The sequence below is a fragment of the Carcharodon carcharias genome, chromosome 11 (genome assembly GCF_017639515.1).
Source record: "Carcharodon carcharias isolate sCarCar2 chromosome 11, sCarCar2.pri, whole genome shotgun sequence".
In the NCBI taxonomy this organism is placed as follows: Eukaryota; Metazoa; Chordata; class Chondrichthyes; order Lamniformes; family Lamnidae; genus Carcharodon; species Carcharodon carcharias.
The window spans coordinates 8,841,165-8,860,778 of record NC_054477.1 but is presented as its reverse complement, the minus strand read 5'-3'; the positions used below and the strand labels follow the sequence as shown (position 1 = coordinate 8,860,778).

Here is a 19,614-nt window from a genome sequence, read left to right as displayed (position 1 = left end):
GTTCTTGACTGGTAAGGGGATCAAAGGTTACAGGGAGAAGGTGGGAGAATGGGGTTGAGAAACTTATCAGCCATGATTGAATGGCGGAGCAGACTCGATGGGCCGAATAGCCTAATTTCTGCTCCTATGTCTTATGGTCTTATCACTGGGTTAGTAACCAGGAACCCTGGTTAATACACGGCAGGGGGTGGCAGGGGGGAGGGTTCATAATGCCTCCACAGCAGCTGGTGATATTCAAATTCAACTAATGAACCTGGAATTGAAAGCTAGTCTCAATAATGGTGACCATAACAACTATCATCCAATTGCTGTAAAAACCCAGCTGATTCACTAATGCCCTTTAGGGAATCTGTTGTCCTTACCTGGTCTGGAGTCACATGTAGGCCAGACCAGGTAAGGACAACAGATTCCCTAACTGCCCCCTGGAATGGCCGAGAGGGCAATTAGGGATGGGCAACAAATGCTGGCCCTGCCTGTGACATCCACATCCCATGAAAGAGCAAAGAGTTGCTTCAGTGCTGATGTAGAAAGGAATTCATGTTTACCCAGAACCAATGGTGTCACGGTATGTAATGAGCGAGTGCAAGAGAGTGTGCACTTGAAAAGAAAAATACTTGCACTCGAATAGCGCCTTTCAAACTGGACATCCGAAAGCATTTGGCAGACAGTGAAATACTTTCTGAAGTATTGTCACGATGTGGGAAACGAAAAAGCCAATTTGTGCACAGCAAGCTCCCACAAGCAGCAAAATAATGACTAGGTAACCTGCTCCCGTGGGGTTCATGGAGGGATAAATATCGGACAGAATGTCATAGAAAACTCATCTGCTTTTTCAAAACAGCGTCATGGGATCTTCTACGTTCACTGGGGAGGGTAGAGGTGGTGCCAGTGTAACCCCTCATCTGAAATACCACTCTTCAGGCGTACAACAATCCCTCAGGACTAACCCTCCAGCAGTGCAGCACTCCCTTGGCACTGACTCTCCAAAGGTACAGCGTACTATCAGTGCTGACCCTCCACCAGTGCAGTGCAAACTCAGTAATGACCCTTCGAAAGGGCAGTCCACCACAGTGCTGACACTCCAACAATGTAGCACTCCCTCAGTACTGACCCCCTGACAGTGACTCCCTCAATACTGACCCTCTGACAGTGACTCCCTCCATACTGACACCATGACAGTGACTCCCTCAATACTGACACTATGACAGTTACTCCCTCAATACTGACCCTCTGACAATGACTCCCTTAGTACTGACCCTCTGACAGTGACTCCCTCAGTACTGACACTATGACAGTGACTCCCTCAGTACTGACCCTCTGACAGTGACTCCCTCAATACTGACCCTCTGACAGTGACTCCCTCAGTACTGACCCTCTGACAGTGATTCCCTCAATACTGACCCTCTGACAGTGACTGCCTCAATACTGACCCTCTGACAGTGACTCTCTCAGTACTGACACTATGTCAGTGACTCCCTCAGTACTGACACTATTTCAGTGACTCCCTCAGTACTGACACTATGACAGTGACTCCCTCAGTACTGACCCTCTGACAGTGACTCCCTCAGTACTGACCCTCTGACAGTGACTCCCTCAGTACTGACACTATGACAGTGACTCCCTCAGTACTGACCCTCTGACAGTGCAGCACTCCCTCAGTACTAACCCTCTGACAGTGACTCCCTCAGTACTGACCCTCTGACAGTGACTCCCTCAGTACTGACCCTCTGACAGTAACTCCCTCAGTACTGACCCTCTGACAGTAACTTCCTTAGTACTGACCCTCTGACAGTGACTCCCTCAGTACTGACTCTCTGACAGTGACTCCCTCAATACTGACCCACCGACAGTGCAGTGCTCCCTCATTATTGAACCTTTGAATGTGAAGAAGGGTCAGATTGGACTCAAAACATTAACTATGTTCTTCTCCCCATAGATGCTGCCAGACATGCTGAGTTTTTCCAGCACTTTCTGTTTTGACTCACCTCAGCCACTTCTGTTCCAATGAAAACAACACCAGCCTATCCAATCTTTCCTCATTGCTAAAATTCTCCATTCCTGGCAATATGCTGGTAAATCCTCTTTTTTAAAATTCTTTCATGGGATGTGGGTGTCACTGGCTGGGCCAGCATTTATTGCCCATCCCTAATTGCCCTTGAGAAGGTGGTGTTGAGCTGCCTTCTTGAACTGCTGCAGTCCGTGTGGTGTAGGTACACCCACAGTGCTGTTAGGGAGGGAGTTCCAGGATTTTGACCCAGTGACAGTGAAGGAATGGTGATATTTTTCTAAGTCAGGATGGCGAGTGGCTTGGAGGGGAACTTCCAGGTGGTGGCGTTCCCATGTGTCTGCTGCCCTTGTCCTTCTAGATGGTAGAGGTCGTGGGTTTGGAAGGTGCTGTCTAAGGAGCCTTGGTGAGTTTCTGCAGTGCATCTTGTAGTTGGTACACACACTGCTGCTACTGTGTGTCGGTGTGGAGGGAGTGAATGTTGAAGGTGGTGGATGGGGTGTCAATCAAGTGGGGCTGCTTTGTCCTGGATGGTATTAAGTTTCTTGAGTGTTGTGGGAGCTGCACTCATCCAGGCAAATGGGGAGTATTCCATCACACTCCTGACTTGTGCCTTGTAGATGGTGGACAGGCTTTGGGGAGTCAGGAGGTAAGTTACTCGCCACAGGATTCCCAGCCTCTGACCTGCTCCAGTTCAATCTGTGCCCTCTCTAGTGAGATTATAAACTTCTATTAATGTGGTGACCAGAACTGTACGCATTACTCCAGCTGTGGTCCAACTGATGTTTTGTTCAAAACCACCATCTCTGGGTATGTCCTGTCCCACCAGCAGGACTGATCCAGCAGAGGTGGTGGCACAGTGCTTTACAGTCAAGAGGGAGTTGCCCTGGGGAGTCCTCAACATCGACTCCAGACCCCATGAAGTCTCATGGCATCAGGTCAAACATGGGCAAGGAAACCTCCTGCTGATTACCACATACCACCCTCTCTCAGCTGATGAATCAGTGCTCCTCCATATTGAACACCACTTGGAGGAAGCAATGAGGGTGACAAGGGTGCAGAATGTACTCTCAATAGGGGACTTCAATGTCCATCACTAAGAGTGGCTCAGTAGCACCACTACTGACTGAGCTGGCAGAGTCCTAAAGGACATAGCTGCTAGACTGGGTCTGCGACAGGTGATGAGGGAACTAACAAGAGGGAAAAACATACTTGACCTCATCCTCGCCAACCTGCCTGCAGCAGATGCATCTGTCCATGACAGTATCAGTAGGAGTGACCACCGCACAGTCATTGTGGAGATGAAGTCCTGTCTTCACATTAAGGATACCCTCCATCGTGTTGTGTGGTGCTACCACCGTGCTAAATGGGATAGATTTCAAACAGATCTAGCAACTCAAGACTGGGCATCCATGAGGTGCTGTGGGCCATCAGCAGCAGCAGAATTGTACTCAAACACAATCTGTAACCTCATGGCCCAGCATATCCCCCATTCTAGCATTACCACCAAGCGAGGGAATCAATCCTGGTTCATTATGAGTGCAGGAAGGGTATGCCAGGAGCAGCAGCAGGCATACCTAAAAATAAGGTGTCCACCTGGTGAAGCTATAACACAGGACTAGTTGTGTGCCAAACAGCATAATCAGCAAGTGATAGACAGAGTGAAGCAATTCCACAAACAATGAATCAGATCTAATCTCTGCAGTCCTGCCACATCCAGTTGTGAATGGTGGTGGACAATTAAACAACTCACTGGAGGAGGAGGCTCCACACATATTCCCATCCTCAATGATGGGGGAGCCCAGCACATCAGTGCAACAGATAAGGCTGAAGCATTTACTACAATCTTCAGCCAGAAGTGCCGAGTGGATGATCCATCTCGGCCTCCTCCGGACTTCCCCAGCATCACAGATGCCAGTCTTCAGCCAATTCGATTCACTCCACATGATATCAAGAAACGGCTGAAGGCACTGGATACTGCAAAGGCTATGGGCCCTGACAATATTCTGGTAACAGCACTGAAGACTTGTGCTCCAGAACTTTCTGCACCCCTGGCCAAGCTGTTCCAGTACAGCTACAACACTGGCATCTACCCGGCTATGTGGAAAATTGCCCAGGTATGTCCTGTCCACAAAAAACAGGACAAATCCAACCCAGCCAATTACCGCCCTATCAGTCTACTCTCCATCGTCAGTAAAGTAATGAAAGAGAACATCAACAGTGCTATCAAGCAGCACTTACTTAACAATAACCTGCTCACTGATGCCCAGTTTGGGTTCTGCCAGGGCCACTCAGCTCCTGACCTCATTACAGCCTTGGTTCAAACATGGACAAAAGAGCTGAGCTCCCGAGGTGAGGTGAGAGTGACTGCCCTTGACATCAAGGCAGCATTTGACCGAGTGTGGCATCAAGGAGCCCTAGCAAAACTGGAGTCAATGGGAATCAGGGGGAAAACTGTCCGCTGGTTGGAGTCATACCCAGCACAAAGGAAGATGGTTGTGGTTGTTGGAGGTCAATCATCTCAGCTCCAGGACATCACTGCAGGAGTTCCTCAGGGTAGTGTCCTCGGCCCAATCATCTTCATCTGCTCCATCATAAGGTCAGAAGTGAGGATGTTCCCTAATGATTGCACAATGTTCAGCACCATTCGTTACTCCTCAGATACTGAAGCAGTCCATGTCCAAATGCAGCAAGATCTGGACAATATCCAGGCTTGGGCTGACAAGTGGCAAATAGCATTCACACCACACAAGTGTCAGGCAATGACCATCCCCAACAAGAGAGAATCCAACCATCGCCCCTTGATGTTCAATAGTATTACCATCACTGAATCCCCCAGTATCAACTTCCTGGAGATTACCATTGGCCAGAAACTGAACTGGACTAGCCATATAAATACTGTGACTACAAGAGCAGGTCAGTGGCTAGGAACCTTGCAATGAGTAACTCACCTCCTGACTCCCCAAAGCTTGTCCACCATCTACTAGGCACAAGTCAGGACTGTGATGGAATGCTCCCCACTTGCCTGGATGAGTGCAGCTCCTACAACACTGAAGAAGCTGGACACCGTCCAGGACAAAGCAGCCCCACTTGATTGACACCACATCCACAAACATTCACTCCCTCCACCACCGACACACAGTGGCAACAGCGTGTACCATCTACAAGATGGACTGCAGAAACTCACCAAGGCTCCTTAGACAGCACCTTCCAAAACTACAACCACTACCATCTAGAAGGACAAGGGCAACAGATAGATGGGAACACCACCACCTGGAAGTTCCCCTCCAAGTCATTTTCCATTCTGACTTGGAAATACATCACCGTTCCTTCACTGTCACTGGGTCAAAATCCTGGAATCCTCTCCCTAACAGCACTGTGGGTGTACCTACACCACATGGACAGCAGCGCTTCAAGAAGGCAGCTCACCACCACCTTCTCAAGGGGCAATTATGGAGGAGCAATAAATGCTGGGCCCAGCCAGCGAAACCCACATCCCATGAATGAATAAAAAAAAGCTCTAGCACAGCCTCCCTGGCTGATACTCCACGGCTCTGCCCATGTTAGAAACTATTGCACCTGCCTTCATATCACTGTCCAGTCAGCGGTCTGAGGGTGCGCGTTCCAAGGTCCCTCTGATCCTCTACCCTTCTTGGTATCCTTCCGTTTATTGTGTATTCCTTTATCTTGCAATGCCTCACACTTCTCCACATTCAATCCCATTGGCCACATTTATATCCATGTGACCATCTCGCTGCCACATTCCTGAGCTCAACAGTTCCCACAACGTACCTTAGTCTCCCCTCATTGGACATCTCATGTGGAGGGTTATCGCACAGCATCTTGTTCGAGCTCATGTCCAGCAGGTAAATGAAAATGTTCTCCTGTAGGAGAGGGAACAGGGAAGAGGTCACCAAGATTACACCAACATCAGGACAAACTGCTTCTTTCACAGAATCACACAACATTGAAGGAGGCCATTTGACCCATTCTGCCTGTGCTGGCCCAGTGAAATCAGACCCACTCTGCTCTCTCTCCCCAGAGGCATGCAAATATTTCCTTTTCACTTATTTATTCAGTTCCTTTCTGAAAATTAGCATTAATTCTGCTTCCACCACCACAGTATGATTTCATGATGCAGGAAGAAAATCTCACACTATTCTCTGGCTTTTTTGTCAAGGGGTTAGATACAGAGTAAAGCTCCCTCTACACTGTCCCTATCAAACACTCCCAGGACAGGTACAGCACGGGGTTAGATACAGAGTAAATCTCCCTCTACACTGTCCCCATCAAACACTCCCAGGACAGGTACAGCACGGGGTTAGATACAGAGTAAAGCTCCCTCTACACCGTCCCCATCAAACACTCCCAGGACAGGTACAGCACAGGGTTAGATACAGAGTAAAGCTCGCTCTACACTGTCCCCATCAAACACTCCCAGGACAGGTACAGCACGGGGTTAGATACAGAGTAAAACTCCCTCTACACCGTCCCCATCAAACATTCCCAGGACAGGTACAGCACGGGGTTAGATACAGAGTAAAACTCCCTCTACACTGTCCCCATCAAACACTCCCAGGGCAGGTACAGCACGGGGTTAGATACAGAGTAAAACTCCCTCTACACTGTCCCCATCAAACACTCCCAGGACAGGTAGAGCACGGGGTTAGATACAGAGTAAAGCTCCCTCTACACTGTCCCCATCAAACACTCCCAGGACAGGTACAGCACGGGGTTAGATACAGAGTAAAGTTCCCTCTACACCGTCCCCATCAAACACTCCCAGGACAGGTACAGCACGGGGTTAGATACAGAGTAAAGCTCCCTCTACTCTGTCCCCATCAAACACTCCCAGGACAGGTACAGCACGGGGTTAGATACAGAGTAAAGCTCCCTCTACACTGTCCCCATCAAACACTCCCAGGACAGGTACAGCACGGGGTTAGATACAGAGTAAAGCTCGCTCTACACTGTCCCCATCAAACACTCCCAGGACAGGTACAGCACGGGGTTAGATACAGAGTAAAGCTCCCTCTACACTGTCCCCATCAAACACTCCCAGGACAGGTACAGCACGGGGTTAGATACAGAGTAAAGCTCCCTCTACACTGTCCCCATCAAACACTCCCAGGACAGGTACAGCACGGGGTTAGATACCGAGTAAAGCTCCCTCTACACTGTCCCCATCAAACACTCCCAGGACAGGGACAGCACAGGGGTTAGATACAGGGTAAACTGTTCTACATTGCTGAGGAATGTTTGGGAGGACAGCACAAGGAGTGATTTGCACTGAATGTAACCCTCAGTAAGGCTTCGAGCAAGCTGTTGGGATGATGGTGTATGTCATTTGTGGACAGTACTTGAACAAAAACCTCCAGGTTGAAAGGTTAAACTGGTTCCTGTGCAAATATCATGGCTCGAGCTCAATCAGCACCCTGCTCAAAGACTCGAGCTCAATCAGCACCCTGCTCAAAGACTCGTGCTCAATCAGGGTCAATGTAGCTGAAGGTCAAATGGCAGCTGAGGTCTAGGGAGGTCAGAGCTTAGTTTGTTTTCTGTTTTTTGGGATGCAAATTGATTGACAGCCTAAGTAAGGAAAACAACGGCAATGAGACAGAGGGAGAATGATGGTGCAAATTTTCCAGCGATTGGCTCCTACCACGTTGGGAATGACGGTAGACAGAACATCACTGATGACAGCTCGTAAGGAGAGTGTATCAATAACAGTGGCCAGCTCCAGCAAGGCATTCTGCAAAGACACAAAACAGCAAATCAACACTTTGCATAGAATTTCTAGCAGAGAAAAAGGCCATTAATTCCATTTCACACTACACGTGAGCCTCTGTTAGATACAGAGTAAAGCTCCCTCCACACCGCCCCAATCAAACACTCCTGGGGAAGCGGGGTGGGGGTAGAGGTAAGTGCTCTTGCCTTTAGGATTGAATATCTCCAGCAGTGAACAGGTTGAGTTTGTGCTGGGAGCACTTCTTCGAACTGACAGGATATTCACGCAATTGTGAAGATACAAATGTTTTCAACTTGCTTTATGCTCATCAATGCAGGAGGATTGAAAACCAACCTCTACCGATTTTAAATGACTGCTAAAAGGACTAGAGGAGAGCTGAGGAGATATTTATATATATATATATATGTTGGTATTATAATTTGGAATGGGCTTACTGAAAGGACTGTAGATTCAACAGTAACTTTTCAAAGATAAATAAATCATAACATCTTATGAAACAGGAGAAGGAGTAGACCATTCAGCCCCTCAATCCTGCTCCACCATTCAATAAGGCCATGGCTGATCTGACTGAGGCCTTAACTCCACTTTCCTGCCTGTCTCCATAACCCTCAACTTCCTTGTCGATGAAATATCTGCACAACTCAGCCTTGAATATATTCAAAGACCCAGCCTGCACAGCTCTCTGGGGAAGAGAATTCACAGGCTAACGACCTGCTGAGAGAAGGAATTCCTCCTCCTGCCTGTCTTAAATGGGAGACCCCTTATTTTGAAACTGTGCCCTTAGTTCTGGATTCGCCCATGAGCGGTGTGGGGGGGGGGGACACACACACACCCTCTCAGCATTTACTCTGTTCCAAATGAAAGGCCCAGGGCTATGGGGAAGAAGCAGGAGAGTCAGATTAATTCAACAGCTCTTTCAAAGGGCCAGCACATGCATGATGGGCTGAATGGACACCTCCTGTGCTGTACAATTCCATTGCATCCATGATGTTAGTGCTTGAAATTGGAAAACAGAAAAGCCTTGGAGCTGGGAACAGTGTCACTCAGTAGTTTTTCTGATCATCTAGTTCTCCCATCCCCCAGTATAATCCTCTGCGATGTTTCTACTAACTCACAATCCCAGTTGTTGACAAGATATATCCTGTTCCTTCCTAAAGCTTTTCAATCTATTAACAGTGTCACTAATTTGTTGCACATAATTAACCGCGTCATGAGCAAAACAAGCCCCTCCTGTGTTTCTTGTTATCTTTTGTGGTTCTTAATTTATAAATATTACCCGGTGTGTTTAAATTCCACCAACAGCAGGAAATCTAACTTGCATACAAGTCATCCAAGCATTTAATAACAATTTCATTTCAAGCACACAGTGGTACCATTAAAATACAGTAAAGCTCACTCAAACATTCCTAAGGCACAGGGTTAGATACAGAGTAAAGCTCCCTCTACACTGTCCCCATCAAACACTCCCAGGACAGGTACAGCACGGGGTTAGATACAGAGTAAAGCCCCCTCTACACTGTCCCCATCAAACACTCCCAGGACAGGTACAGCACGGGGTTAGATACAGAGTAAAGCCCCCTCTACACTGTCCCCATCAAACACTCCCAGGACAGGTACAGCACGGGGTTAGATACAGAGTAAAGCCCCCTCTACACTGTCCCCATCAAACACTCCCAGGACAGGTACAGCACGGGGTTAGATACAGAGTAAAGCTCCCTCTACACTGTCCCCATCAAACACTCCCAGGACAGGTACAGCACGGGGTTAGATACAGAGTAAATCTCCCTCTACACTGTCCCCATCAAACACTCCCAGGACAGGTACAGCACGGGGTTAGATACAGAGTAAAGATCCCTCTGCACCGTCCCCATCAAACACTCCCAGGACAGGTACAGCACGGGGTTAGATACAGAGTAAAGCTCCCTCTACACCGTCCCCATCAAACACTCCCAGGGCAGGTACAGCCCGGGGTTAGGAGGTGGAGCTAAGGACGAGGGGGTCTTTGTACTGTGATCTCCTGAGTGTGGGCTCAAGGCAGCTGAGGTTTCTGTGATGGTGGATGGTGTGCAGAAAGAAAGTGTTGGAGAGCAGAGATGCACTAGCTTCACTTTCAAAATGATTCAGTGGCTCAATGCATAGTATAGTGTTTCCCAAAATGAATCTCCTCCTGGCTTCATTAACACAAAAGCCAATTATTGGTTCTGATGAAAGGTCATTGGGTGTGTAACGTTAACTCTGTTTCTCTCCCCACAGATGTTGCCGGACCTGCTGTGTATTTGCAGCATTTTCTGTGTTCACTGCTCATGACTTCAACCTGCACCCCTGCTGATCTAAATCACCCTCGCATCAGCGGGAAAGCGAGGGGGTGGGGGGGGGGGAGGCAGAAAAATACAAAACTGCATTTGTATAGCACCTTTCATGGCCTCGGGATGACTAAAATTCCTCCACAGCCAATGAGGTATTTTTTTTAAGTGCAGTTACTGTTGTATTGTTGGCAACATGGCAGTCAATGTGTGCACAGCAAGATTCCAAGAGTAATTCAACCAATTCAGATGGAACAGCTTGAGTGATATGGGTTGAAGGGGTTAGTACAAGACCAGGAGACCTTCCCTGCAGAATCGTGTTGTGGGATTGTTTAGCTTCAGATACATGCCTCATCTGAAAAAAGCACCTCCAACAGCGCAGCACTCCCTCAGTGGCACACTGGGAGTGCCAGCCTGAGTTCTGTGCTTAGGTTTCTGGAGTGGGATTTGAACACACAACCTCCTGACTTGACGGCTGGAGTGCTACCCATTGAGTTGCAAATGTGCACATCAGTGAATGGGTTGACCCTGAGGGGGGTGGTGGTTTTGATGGCTTACAAAAGCTGATAGCCCCACAGCACAAGGGGTGCAAAGGCTGACAGGCCTGACACAGGGAGTCTTTTCTCAGCCCATTATGGATCCTGAAGAACATGACAAATTGAGCACTGGCAATTCAAACCACCTCCTACTATGTATAAACTTAAGGGTGTCCAAAGCTCTGCTGGCTGTGTTCTAAACCACTTCAAGTCCCGTTCACTCATCACCCCTGTGCCCACTGACCTACCTTGGTTCCTGGCCCAGTCTCACCTCGGTTGTCAAATACTCATCCTCGTGTGCATGTCTCTCCTTGTCCTCTCTCCTTCCTTATTTATCTCGGTAACCTCCTCCAGCCCCACCACCCTCCGAGGTGTCTACACTCCTCCAATTCCGGCCTCTCGTGTGTCCTTGATTTTAATCGCTCCACAATTTGCCTTCAGCTGCCTGGGCCAGGAGATCTGCAATTCACTCCTTAAAGCTCCACCACTTTCTCACTCCTTTAAGACATTCATTAAAACCTGCCTCTTTGACCTGTCCTAATATCTCCTTATGTGGTCCAGTGTAAAAAGCTTGCCTGTTAATGCACCTGTGGACGTGCCTTGGGATGTTAAAGGTGCTATATAAATGCAAGCTGTTGTCTCAGTGAGGGACCAGGAATAACAGAGGTTCAATCTGTAGCTGTGACATGACTTCTGAACAGAATGTGGTCCTGCATACGCTGATCTATGACCTTTCTTAACCTTCCCATTGATTGCTGTCAATGTGTTATTTTCACTGAACTGTCAATAGGTGCAGGCAGTTGCTCTGCTATCATGGGCCAGTGCCAACAGAATGCAGCTGAGACTAGTCACAGGAATCGAACAAAACTAATTACACTTCAGAAACTAAATTAGTGAGATGTCAGGGCTGGCACTGAGGAACACAAACAAAATTCTCACAACAGCTCCAGCACAGAGGGAGGAAAATACAGCAGATTGGCTTCAGCATCAGTGAATGGGCTTTAGAGAGGCAGTCTCTCCATCCGAGACCCCATTAAAGGGGGAATCACACTATCAGGGGCCCCTGTTAAAGAGGGAGTCTCTCCATCCGAGACCCCATTAAAGGGGAGTCACACTATCAGGAGCCCCTGTTAAAGAGGGAGTCTCACCATCAAGGACCCCTGTTAAAGAGGGAGTCACACTATCAGGGGCCTCTGTTAAAGAGGGAGTGTCTCCGTCAGGGACCCATATTAAAGAGGGAGTCTCTCCATCAGGGACCCCTGTTAAAGAGGGAGTCTCTCCGTCACGGACCCCTGTTAAAGAGGGAGTGCCTCCATCAGGGACCCCTCTTAAAGGAGGAGTCCCTCCGTCCGAGACCCCATTAAAGGGGGAGTCACACCATCAGGGGCCCCTGTTAAAGAGGGAGACTCTCCATCAGGGACCCCTGTTAAAGAGGGAGTCTCTCCCTCAGGGACCCCTGTTAAAGAGGGAGTCTCTCCATCAAGGACCCCTGTTAAAGAGGGAGTCTCTCCCTCAGGGACCCCTATTAAGGAGGGAGTCTCTCCATCTGAGACCCCATTAAAGGGGGAGTCTCTTCATCAGGGACCCCTGTTAAAGAGGGAGTCTCTCCCTCAGGGACCCCTGTTAAAGAGGGAGTCTCTCCCTCAGGGACCTCTGTTAAAGAGGGAGTCTCTCCCTCAGGGCCCCTGTTACAGGTCCACTCAGATGCTGCCTGATATGAGGAAACACAAATATGAAAGAAGACTTGGAAAAACTGATGCTTCTCCCTTCAGGATACCAGATGATTTGAAGGTGATTTGAAAGATATTTTTAAAATTGTGAAGAAATGGAGCAGTGTCAATAGAAACAGAACAGTTACACCTACCCCACATGGACTGCAGCAGTTCAAGAAGGCAGCTCACCACCACCTTCTCAAGGGCAATTAGGGATGGGCAATAAATGCTGGCCCAGCCAGCGAAGCCCACATCCCATGACGGAATAAATAAATCTAGAACGAGCGGACATAGATAAACGGTAAGAGGTTTTGGGCAGGGAGCAAGAGACCCTTTTCTTCATGGAGTGTTATGCAACTTTGGAATTCACCACGAGAGTTACTGATTGAAGCAGGTGTCATGTCAACATTTAACAGCAGCTTTAAGAGGCGATTGAAGGAACAGCCAAAAGGCGATGGGAACAAGGCTGAGTACATGCGATTAGGCCTCTACCTCATTGGAATGTAGAAACAAGATGAGGCCTTTCAGCCCCTTGAGCCTGTTCCACCATTTAATTAGATCATGGGCGAACTGTAACTTAATTCCATCTGCTCTGTAATCTTTCATACACTTGCCCAACTAATCGAATAATGAAACAGAGTTGATCCGCTCCTGTTCCTACATTCCTGTGTGTTATGGTCACAATTCCATGTACCTGCCAGGAACCCATAATCCTTTATTCTGACACCCCAATAGCAACAACACCTCGAACGTACTTCACTGGCTGGGCCGTGCTTTGTGTCCTTGAAGGACATTGTTTCCATGCAAGGTTCTTCTGGAATAACCTACCCATCCCAATTTGGAAAATCTCAGCATGCCCAGTCTTTTCGGAAGGATAGCTCACGGAATTCCGCCCTCTGTGATAAAAGCGTGGAGGACAAACACACAGAGTTTGAGCCCAGATTCTCACACCATATTATTCCTTTTCATTTCACATCAGACACCACAGCAACAATTGCACTCCTGTAGCCCCCTTCACCAGAGTAAAACCGTCCCCAGGTGCCTCACAGCAGCAATTACCAAACAGAATTTGTGACCAAGTCCCGAGTCACACAGGGAGACATTAGGACAGGTGACTGAAAGCTTGGTGAAAATGTTTTAATCATAAGGTCATAAGGAATAGGAGCAGGAGTAGGCCATTCGGTCCATCGAACCTGCTCCACCGTTCAATAAGATCATGGCTGATCTGATTGAGGCCTTTCCTGTCCACCCTCCATGACCCTTGACTCCCTTGTCGATCAAAAAGCTGTCTAACTGAGGCTTCAATATACTCATTGGCCCAGCCTCCCCTGCTCGCTGGAGGAGACAATCTAACCATTGGAGAGAAGATATTCCTCCTCATCTCCATCTTAAATGGGAGAAGCTTATTGTTAAGAGGTGCCCCCTAGTTTTAGATTCCCCCACGAGGGTAAAATCCTCTCAGCTTCCACCCTGTCAAGCCCCCCTCAGAATCCCATGGGCAGAATTTTGCCCTTGGTGGGCGGGTGGGCCTCACTGGCTCAGCAGCGGGCAGGCAGCCAATCACTGCCGCTGAAGCGGGGTCTCCTGCCATTTTGAGTGGGCGGGCCAATTAAGGCCCACCCGGCGAGTCGCCCGATGGGAAGTGCTATGCCCTTCCTGTGTGGGGGGGAGGGCTTCCCCAATTGTCAGAGTGCGTTCTCTCGCACATGGGCACGAAAGGGCCCACATCTCCCTGAGGCTAAGTGCAGCCTCAGGGAGAGCGCTGACATAAAAATAGAAAAATAAAAAAATTATTAACAAGTCCCCCTCATGTGACAACGTCACACGAGATGGGACATGTTAAAAAATATCACAAAAACTTTATTAAAGTTTTTTAAAAAGGGACACGAAAACTCATCCCGCCGGTGGATGAGGTTTTATCCTTTCTCAGAAGCCCGCTGGGGCTCCTGTCCTGCTCGCCAGCCTTAAGGTTGGACGGGCAGGTCTTTAATTGGTTTAACTACCCTGTCAACGGCCTCAATTGGCCATTGACAGGTTGGCGGGCGAACAGCGGACCTCGCTGTCCACCCGCCTTCCTCAACATTTAAATAGGGCGGGATTACATCAGGGGCTCCCCCCAACATCATCCCCCGTCTTTTTCGCGTTGGCGAGCAGGCCCCGCCCCCAGTTCACCGATGGAAAAAATTCTGCCCTGTATGTTTCAATAAGATCACCTCTCATTCTTCTAAACTCCAATGTGTATAGGCCCAGCCTGCTCAACCTCTCCTCATAAGACAAACCCCTTCATCCCTGGGATCAGCCTAGTGAACCTTCTCTGAACTGCTTCCAATGCGAGTCTATCCCTCCTTAAATAAGGAGACCAAAGCTGCACACTGTATTCTAGGTGTGGTCTCACCAATGCCCTGTACAGTTGTAGCAAGACTGCTCTACTTTTATACTCCATCCCCCTTGCAATAAAGATTAACATTCCATTTTACTTCCTAGTCACTTGCTGTGCCAGCATGCTAACATTTTGTGACTCATGTACAAGGACACCCAGATCCCTCTGCGCCGCAGCATCCTGCAGCCTCTCTCCATTTAAATAATATTCTGCTTTTCTATTCTTCCAGCCAAAGGGGACACGTTCATATTTTCCCACATTATGCTCCATCTGCTAAATTTTTACCCACTCACTTAACCTAATTACATCCCTTTGCAGACTCTTTGTATCCTCCTCACAACTTGCTTTCTTACCTGTCTGTGTATCATCAGCAAATATGGCTACCATACAGTCAGCCCCTTCATCCAAGTCATTAATATAGATTGCAAACAGTTGTTCGCTGTAGCACCCACTAGTTACAATTAACCAACCTGAAAATGACCCATTTATCCTGACTAAGTTTCCTGTTAGCTAACCAATCCCCTATCCATGCTGCTATATCACCTCCAACACCATGAGCTCTTATCTTGTGTAGTAAACTTTTACGTGACACCTTATCGAATGCCTTTTGGAAATCCAAATACATTGCATCAACTGGTTCCCCTTTGTTATATCCTGTGTGTTATATCCTGAAGGAATTCAAATAAATTCATCAAGTAGCGTGTTAAAGGAGATTGTGAGACAAAGAGGCGTAGGAAGGACATTCCAGAATTTAAATCCTAAGCAGTTGAGAGAATGGCCACTAATGGTGCATTGATTAATATCGATGGCACACAAGATGCCAGAATTGGAGGAGCACAAAGATCACATGTGCACAGGCACATGAAACAGGAGCAGTAGTGGGCAATTCAGCCCCTAAAGCCTGCTCCACCATTCATCAAGATCATGGCTGATCTGTTTGTGTTTCAAATTACACATTCCCATTTACCCCTGATAACCTTTGATTCATGGTGACATATTTCCAAGTCAGGATGGTGAGTGCCTTGGAGAGGAACTTCCAGGTGATGTTGTTCCCATGTGTCTGCTGCCCTTGTCCTTCTAGATGATAGTGGTCGTGGGTTTGGAAGGTGCTGTCTAAGGAGCCTTGGTGAATTCCTGCAGTGCATTTTGTAGATGGTACACTCTGCCTGGTGGTCACCCATTCCCTCTCTCCGTGCATACTCTTTAGCTGTGGGGCTCATGGACTCATAGATGTTTACAGCACAGAATGAGGCCATTTGGACCATCATGTCTGTGTTGGTCAGCAAAGATCTGACTACACTAATCCCATTTTCCAGTGCTTAGCCTATAGCCCTGGAGGCTATGGCAATGCAAGTGAATATCTAAATATTTCTTAAATGTTACGAGAGTTTCTGACTCAACCACCCTTTCAGGTGGTGAGCTCCAGACTCCCACCACCCACTAGGTGAAGAAATTTCTCCTGAACTCCCCTCTTAGCCTTCTACCTCTTACCTTAAATCTATACCCCCTGGTTATTGACTTCTCAACTAATGGAAAAAGTGCCTTCCTATCTACCCTATCTATGTCCCTCATAATCTTATACACCTCTATCAGGTCCCCTCTCAACCTTCACTGCTCCAAGGAAAACAACCCCAGCCTATCCAATCTTTCCTCATAGCTCACACCCTCCAGCCCAGGCAACATCCTGGTGAATCTCCTCTGCACCCTCTCCAGTGCAATCACATCCTTCCTATAAAGTGGTGACCAGAACTGCACACGGTACTCCAGTTGTGGCCTAACCAGCATTTTATACAGTCCCAGCATAACTTCCCTGCTCTTGTATTCTGTCCCTCAGCTAATAAAGGCAAGTGTCCCATATGCCTTCTTAACCACCTTATCTACCTGTCCTGCTACCTTAAGGGGTCTGTGAATATGCACTCCAATGTCCCTCTGATCTCCAGTACTTTCTAGGGTCCTATCATCCATAGAATAATCCCTTGCCTTGTTAGGCCTCCCCAAGTTGCCACATCTATAAACATATTATCCACATAGCTCTCAGCAACACAGTGACATCAGCTGCTGCTCAAAGTTCCAAAATCTGGAGCTCAAGCTGCTGCAACTGATGACACTCTCTGCACAAATGGTTATTCAGGACAAGGGAAATATCTTGGAGTTCCCACATTGCACAGGATGTGCATTCTCGAGGTTGGAGCAGGCTTCCCATTCCTTTATTTATTAGTCAACCTTGCTATGCTAACAAAAACTTACCAATACTAATAGACCTTACTCGTAATCATCCAATTGTTGAGACTCAGTCCCTAAGCATCAACACTCAGCAGCCAATCAACTTCCATGTTTCCTGCAATGTCACACTTCGATTCCTGTTTCCAAACTCCAGCTTCTCTGGCCCCTCTGCTCTCGGAACCCTTGCTGCTTCTCGGGCTGTTTTCATAGTCCCTCTGCTCTCCAGACTCCCACCCTCCATCCACTGGAAACTTCAGCTGATCTAAAGTCCTGCTGCCCTCATCCCAACTCGCACCACGTCCCATTCAACCACCCCTCCCCCACCCCCACCGTGCTTACTGAACCACTTCATCTCCCAATCTGACAATAATTTGATTTTAAAATTCTCGTCCCTGTTCTTAAATCCCTCCACAGCCTCACCCCCTCCCTCTCTCTGTAATCTCCTCCAGTCCCCCAATCGGATCGCCTTGCTCTTCCAATTCTGGCCTCTTTGGTGCGTCACCAAATTGAATTGGGCCCTGCCCTCAATGTCTAGGCCCTAAGCTCTAGAACTCCCTCCCTAAATCTCCCTCCCCTTTCCTCACTCCTCACTCCTCCCTTTAAGACTGTCGATCACCTGTCCTACCGTCTCCCTGGGCAGAATCTTACCGCCCTGTCACGGTGGGGGTGGGGGCAGGGGGGGGAGGGGGAGGGGGAGGGGGAGGGGGGCCGTTCAAGAGTCCATTGGCCTCGGTGGGACTGTAAAATCCTACAGGCGTAAAGTTCCATCCCCTGTGTGGCTCGGTGTCAAACGTTCCCTGCTATTCACTCCTTCGAAGTGCCTTTGGGGGGGGGGGGGGGTGCGTTTTATTACGTGAAAGGCGCTATAGAAATGCAGGTTGTTATGGAAACCACATGCAATCCCCATAGGTGGGAATGTTTACAGAAGTAGTGCCAAAGTGATTAGGGTGTTGCTAAACTACCGAGTATAGCGAACACTTCAACCTTCTGGACAGGGCTGCTGAAAGGAACTTGAATAACTGGTTTATCTGCTCAACCCTTGGTGAACTGACTTGAAGCTGAGGGTGTTTTCAACAACGACCTGCCTTTCGTTAATGCTTATCAACAACTAAACGCACTGGGGGTATTCAGCATGGTGAGGGAGGTTGGGGGGGGGCGGGGGAGGGGGGTGCGGAATCTGTCAGACTAAATCCAGCAAAGGTCCCATTCGCTTGGGAGGAAGAGGTAACTTCGGAGCGATGGTTCCCAAATCTCCCCAGCGCTGGGGGGCTTTCCTCACCCCGTGTCTGGCTCTGCTGTACACTCGTTGACGCAGATTAACTTAGTTACACAGGTCAGGGTGACCAACTCGTAGAAATAAAACAAGGCTCAGTTCGAACGAGGGACCTGGGGAGGGGTGGGTGGGAGATGGTGGGGGTTGCTGTTGACCATCAGATTGGGGGTGTGGGGTGTTGGTGAGAGCAAGGCTGTGGGGCGGGGGGGTGTGGGGCGGAGGGGAAGGGGAGGGGAGTGGGGGTCCTTAAAACTGTCCACTAAATAAGAGAGTGAACTTCGATGCACACCTACAATCTTCTAGTTTGGGGATTCTTGTGGCCAATAGAAGGAGCTTAGCGCAGCTGAACAAACGACAGTCTCCCAGGTACACCTCGGGATACATTGTAGGAAGGCAAAAAAAACAAGGACAGGGGGCTATCGGCACAATTTGTGGTCACCCCGAGGCAGGTAACAGACCCACCCAGAAAGCAGAACAAAAAGTGCCCAGGTAGGGTTCATGATCTGGGAATGAACAAGCTAATCCCATCTCCTTCGACAGCACCTTCCAAACCCACGACCGCTACCACCCAGAAGGACAAGGGCAGCAGACACATGGGAACACCACCACCTGGAAGTTCCCCTCCAAGTCAGTCACCATCCTGACTTGGAAATATATCGCCGTTCCTTCACTGTCGCTGGGTCAAAATCCTGGAACTCCCTCCCTAACAGCACTGTGGGTGTACCTACACCACATGGACTTCAGCGGCTCAAGAAGGCAGCTCACCACCACCTTCTCAAGGGCAATTAGGGATGGGCAATAAATGCTGGCCACACCCCCTGAGCAAATGAAAACAATATATGATGATTAGCATCAATAGCGCTGATTACTGGAGCATGAGGAAAGGGTTAATCAGATAGGAAAAGCAGAATAGAACAGGTATCCAATTAATCCCACTCCCCTGCTCTTTCCCCATTGCTCCGGTCATATTTTTCCCTTCTGGTACCTATCCAATTTTCTTTTGAAAGTTACAACTGATTCTGTTTCCATTGCCCTTTTAGACAGCGCGTTCCCAATCACAACTCAACATGTCTGCTCATTACTTCCCTGATTCCTTTGCTAATCACCTACAATCTGTGTCCCTCTGGTTAATTTCAGCCACTGGGAACAAGTTCTCCTTATTTATCCTATTAAACCCCACCCCCACCCCACCCCCTTGAATTTTGAACACCTCAGCTTAATCTCCTCTTAAACCTTCTCTGTTCTAAGGAGAATAATCACATCTTCTCTATTTATTCCTCTGAAGCCCCTCCATCCAGAATTCTATGTTCCCCCCCCCCCCCGCCCTCCAACTCTGATCTCTCTGACTTCAGCCTCCCTCACCGACTAACAAAGCTCAATGTAAGCTCCGGGAATATACATACAAACGTACGAATTCGGAGCAAGAGGAGGCCATT

General features: G+C 48.4%; 1 protein-coding gene across 3 annotated transcripts in view; it reads right to left on the bottom strand.

The window, feature by feature from the left end:
• LOC121284491 (cGMP-dependent 3',5'-cyclic phosphodiesterase) overlaps positions 1-19,614 on the bottom strand; it is a 401,388-nt gene that overhangs the window by 196,568 nt on the left and 185,206 nt on the right. For 2 of the 3 annotated variants that reach the window (XM_041200018.1, XM_041200020.1), the window contains exons 2-3: positions 7,665-7,754; positions 5,798-5,889 (exon numbers count right to left, since the gene is read on the bottom strand). In XM_041200018.1, coding sequence (XP_041055952.1) covers positions 5,798-5,889; positions 7,665-7,754 — 182 coding nt within the window. The remainder of the gene's footprint in view (positions 1-5,797; positions 5,890-7,664; positions 7,755-19,614) is intronic. The other variant, XM_041200019.1, reaches the window with a different exon arrangement.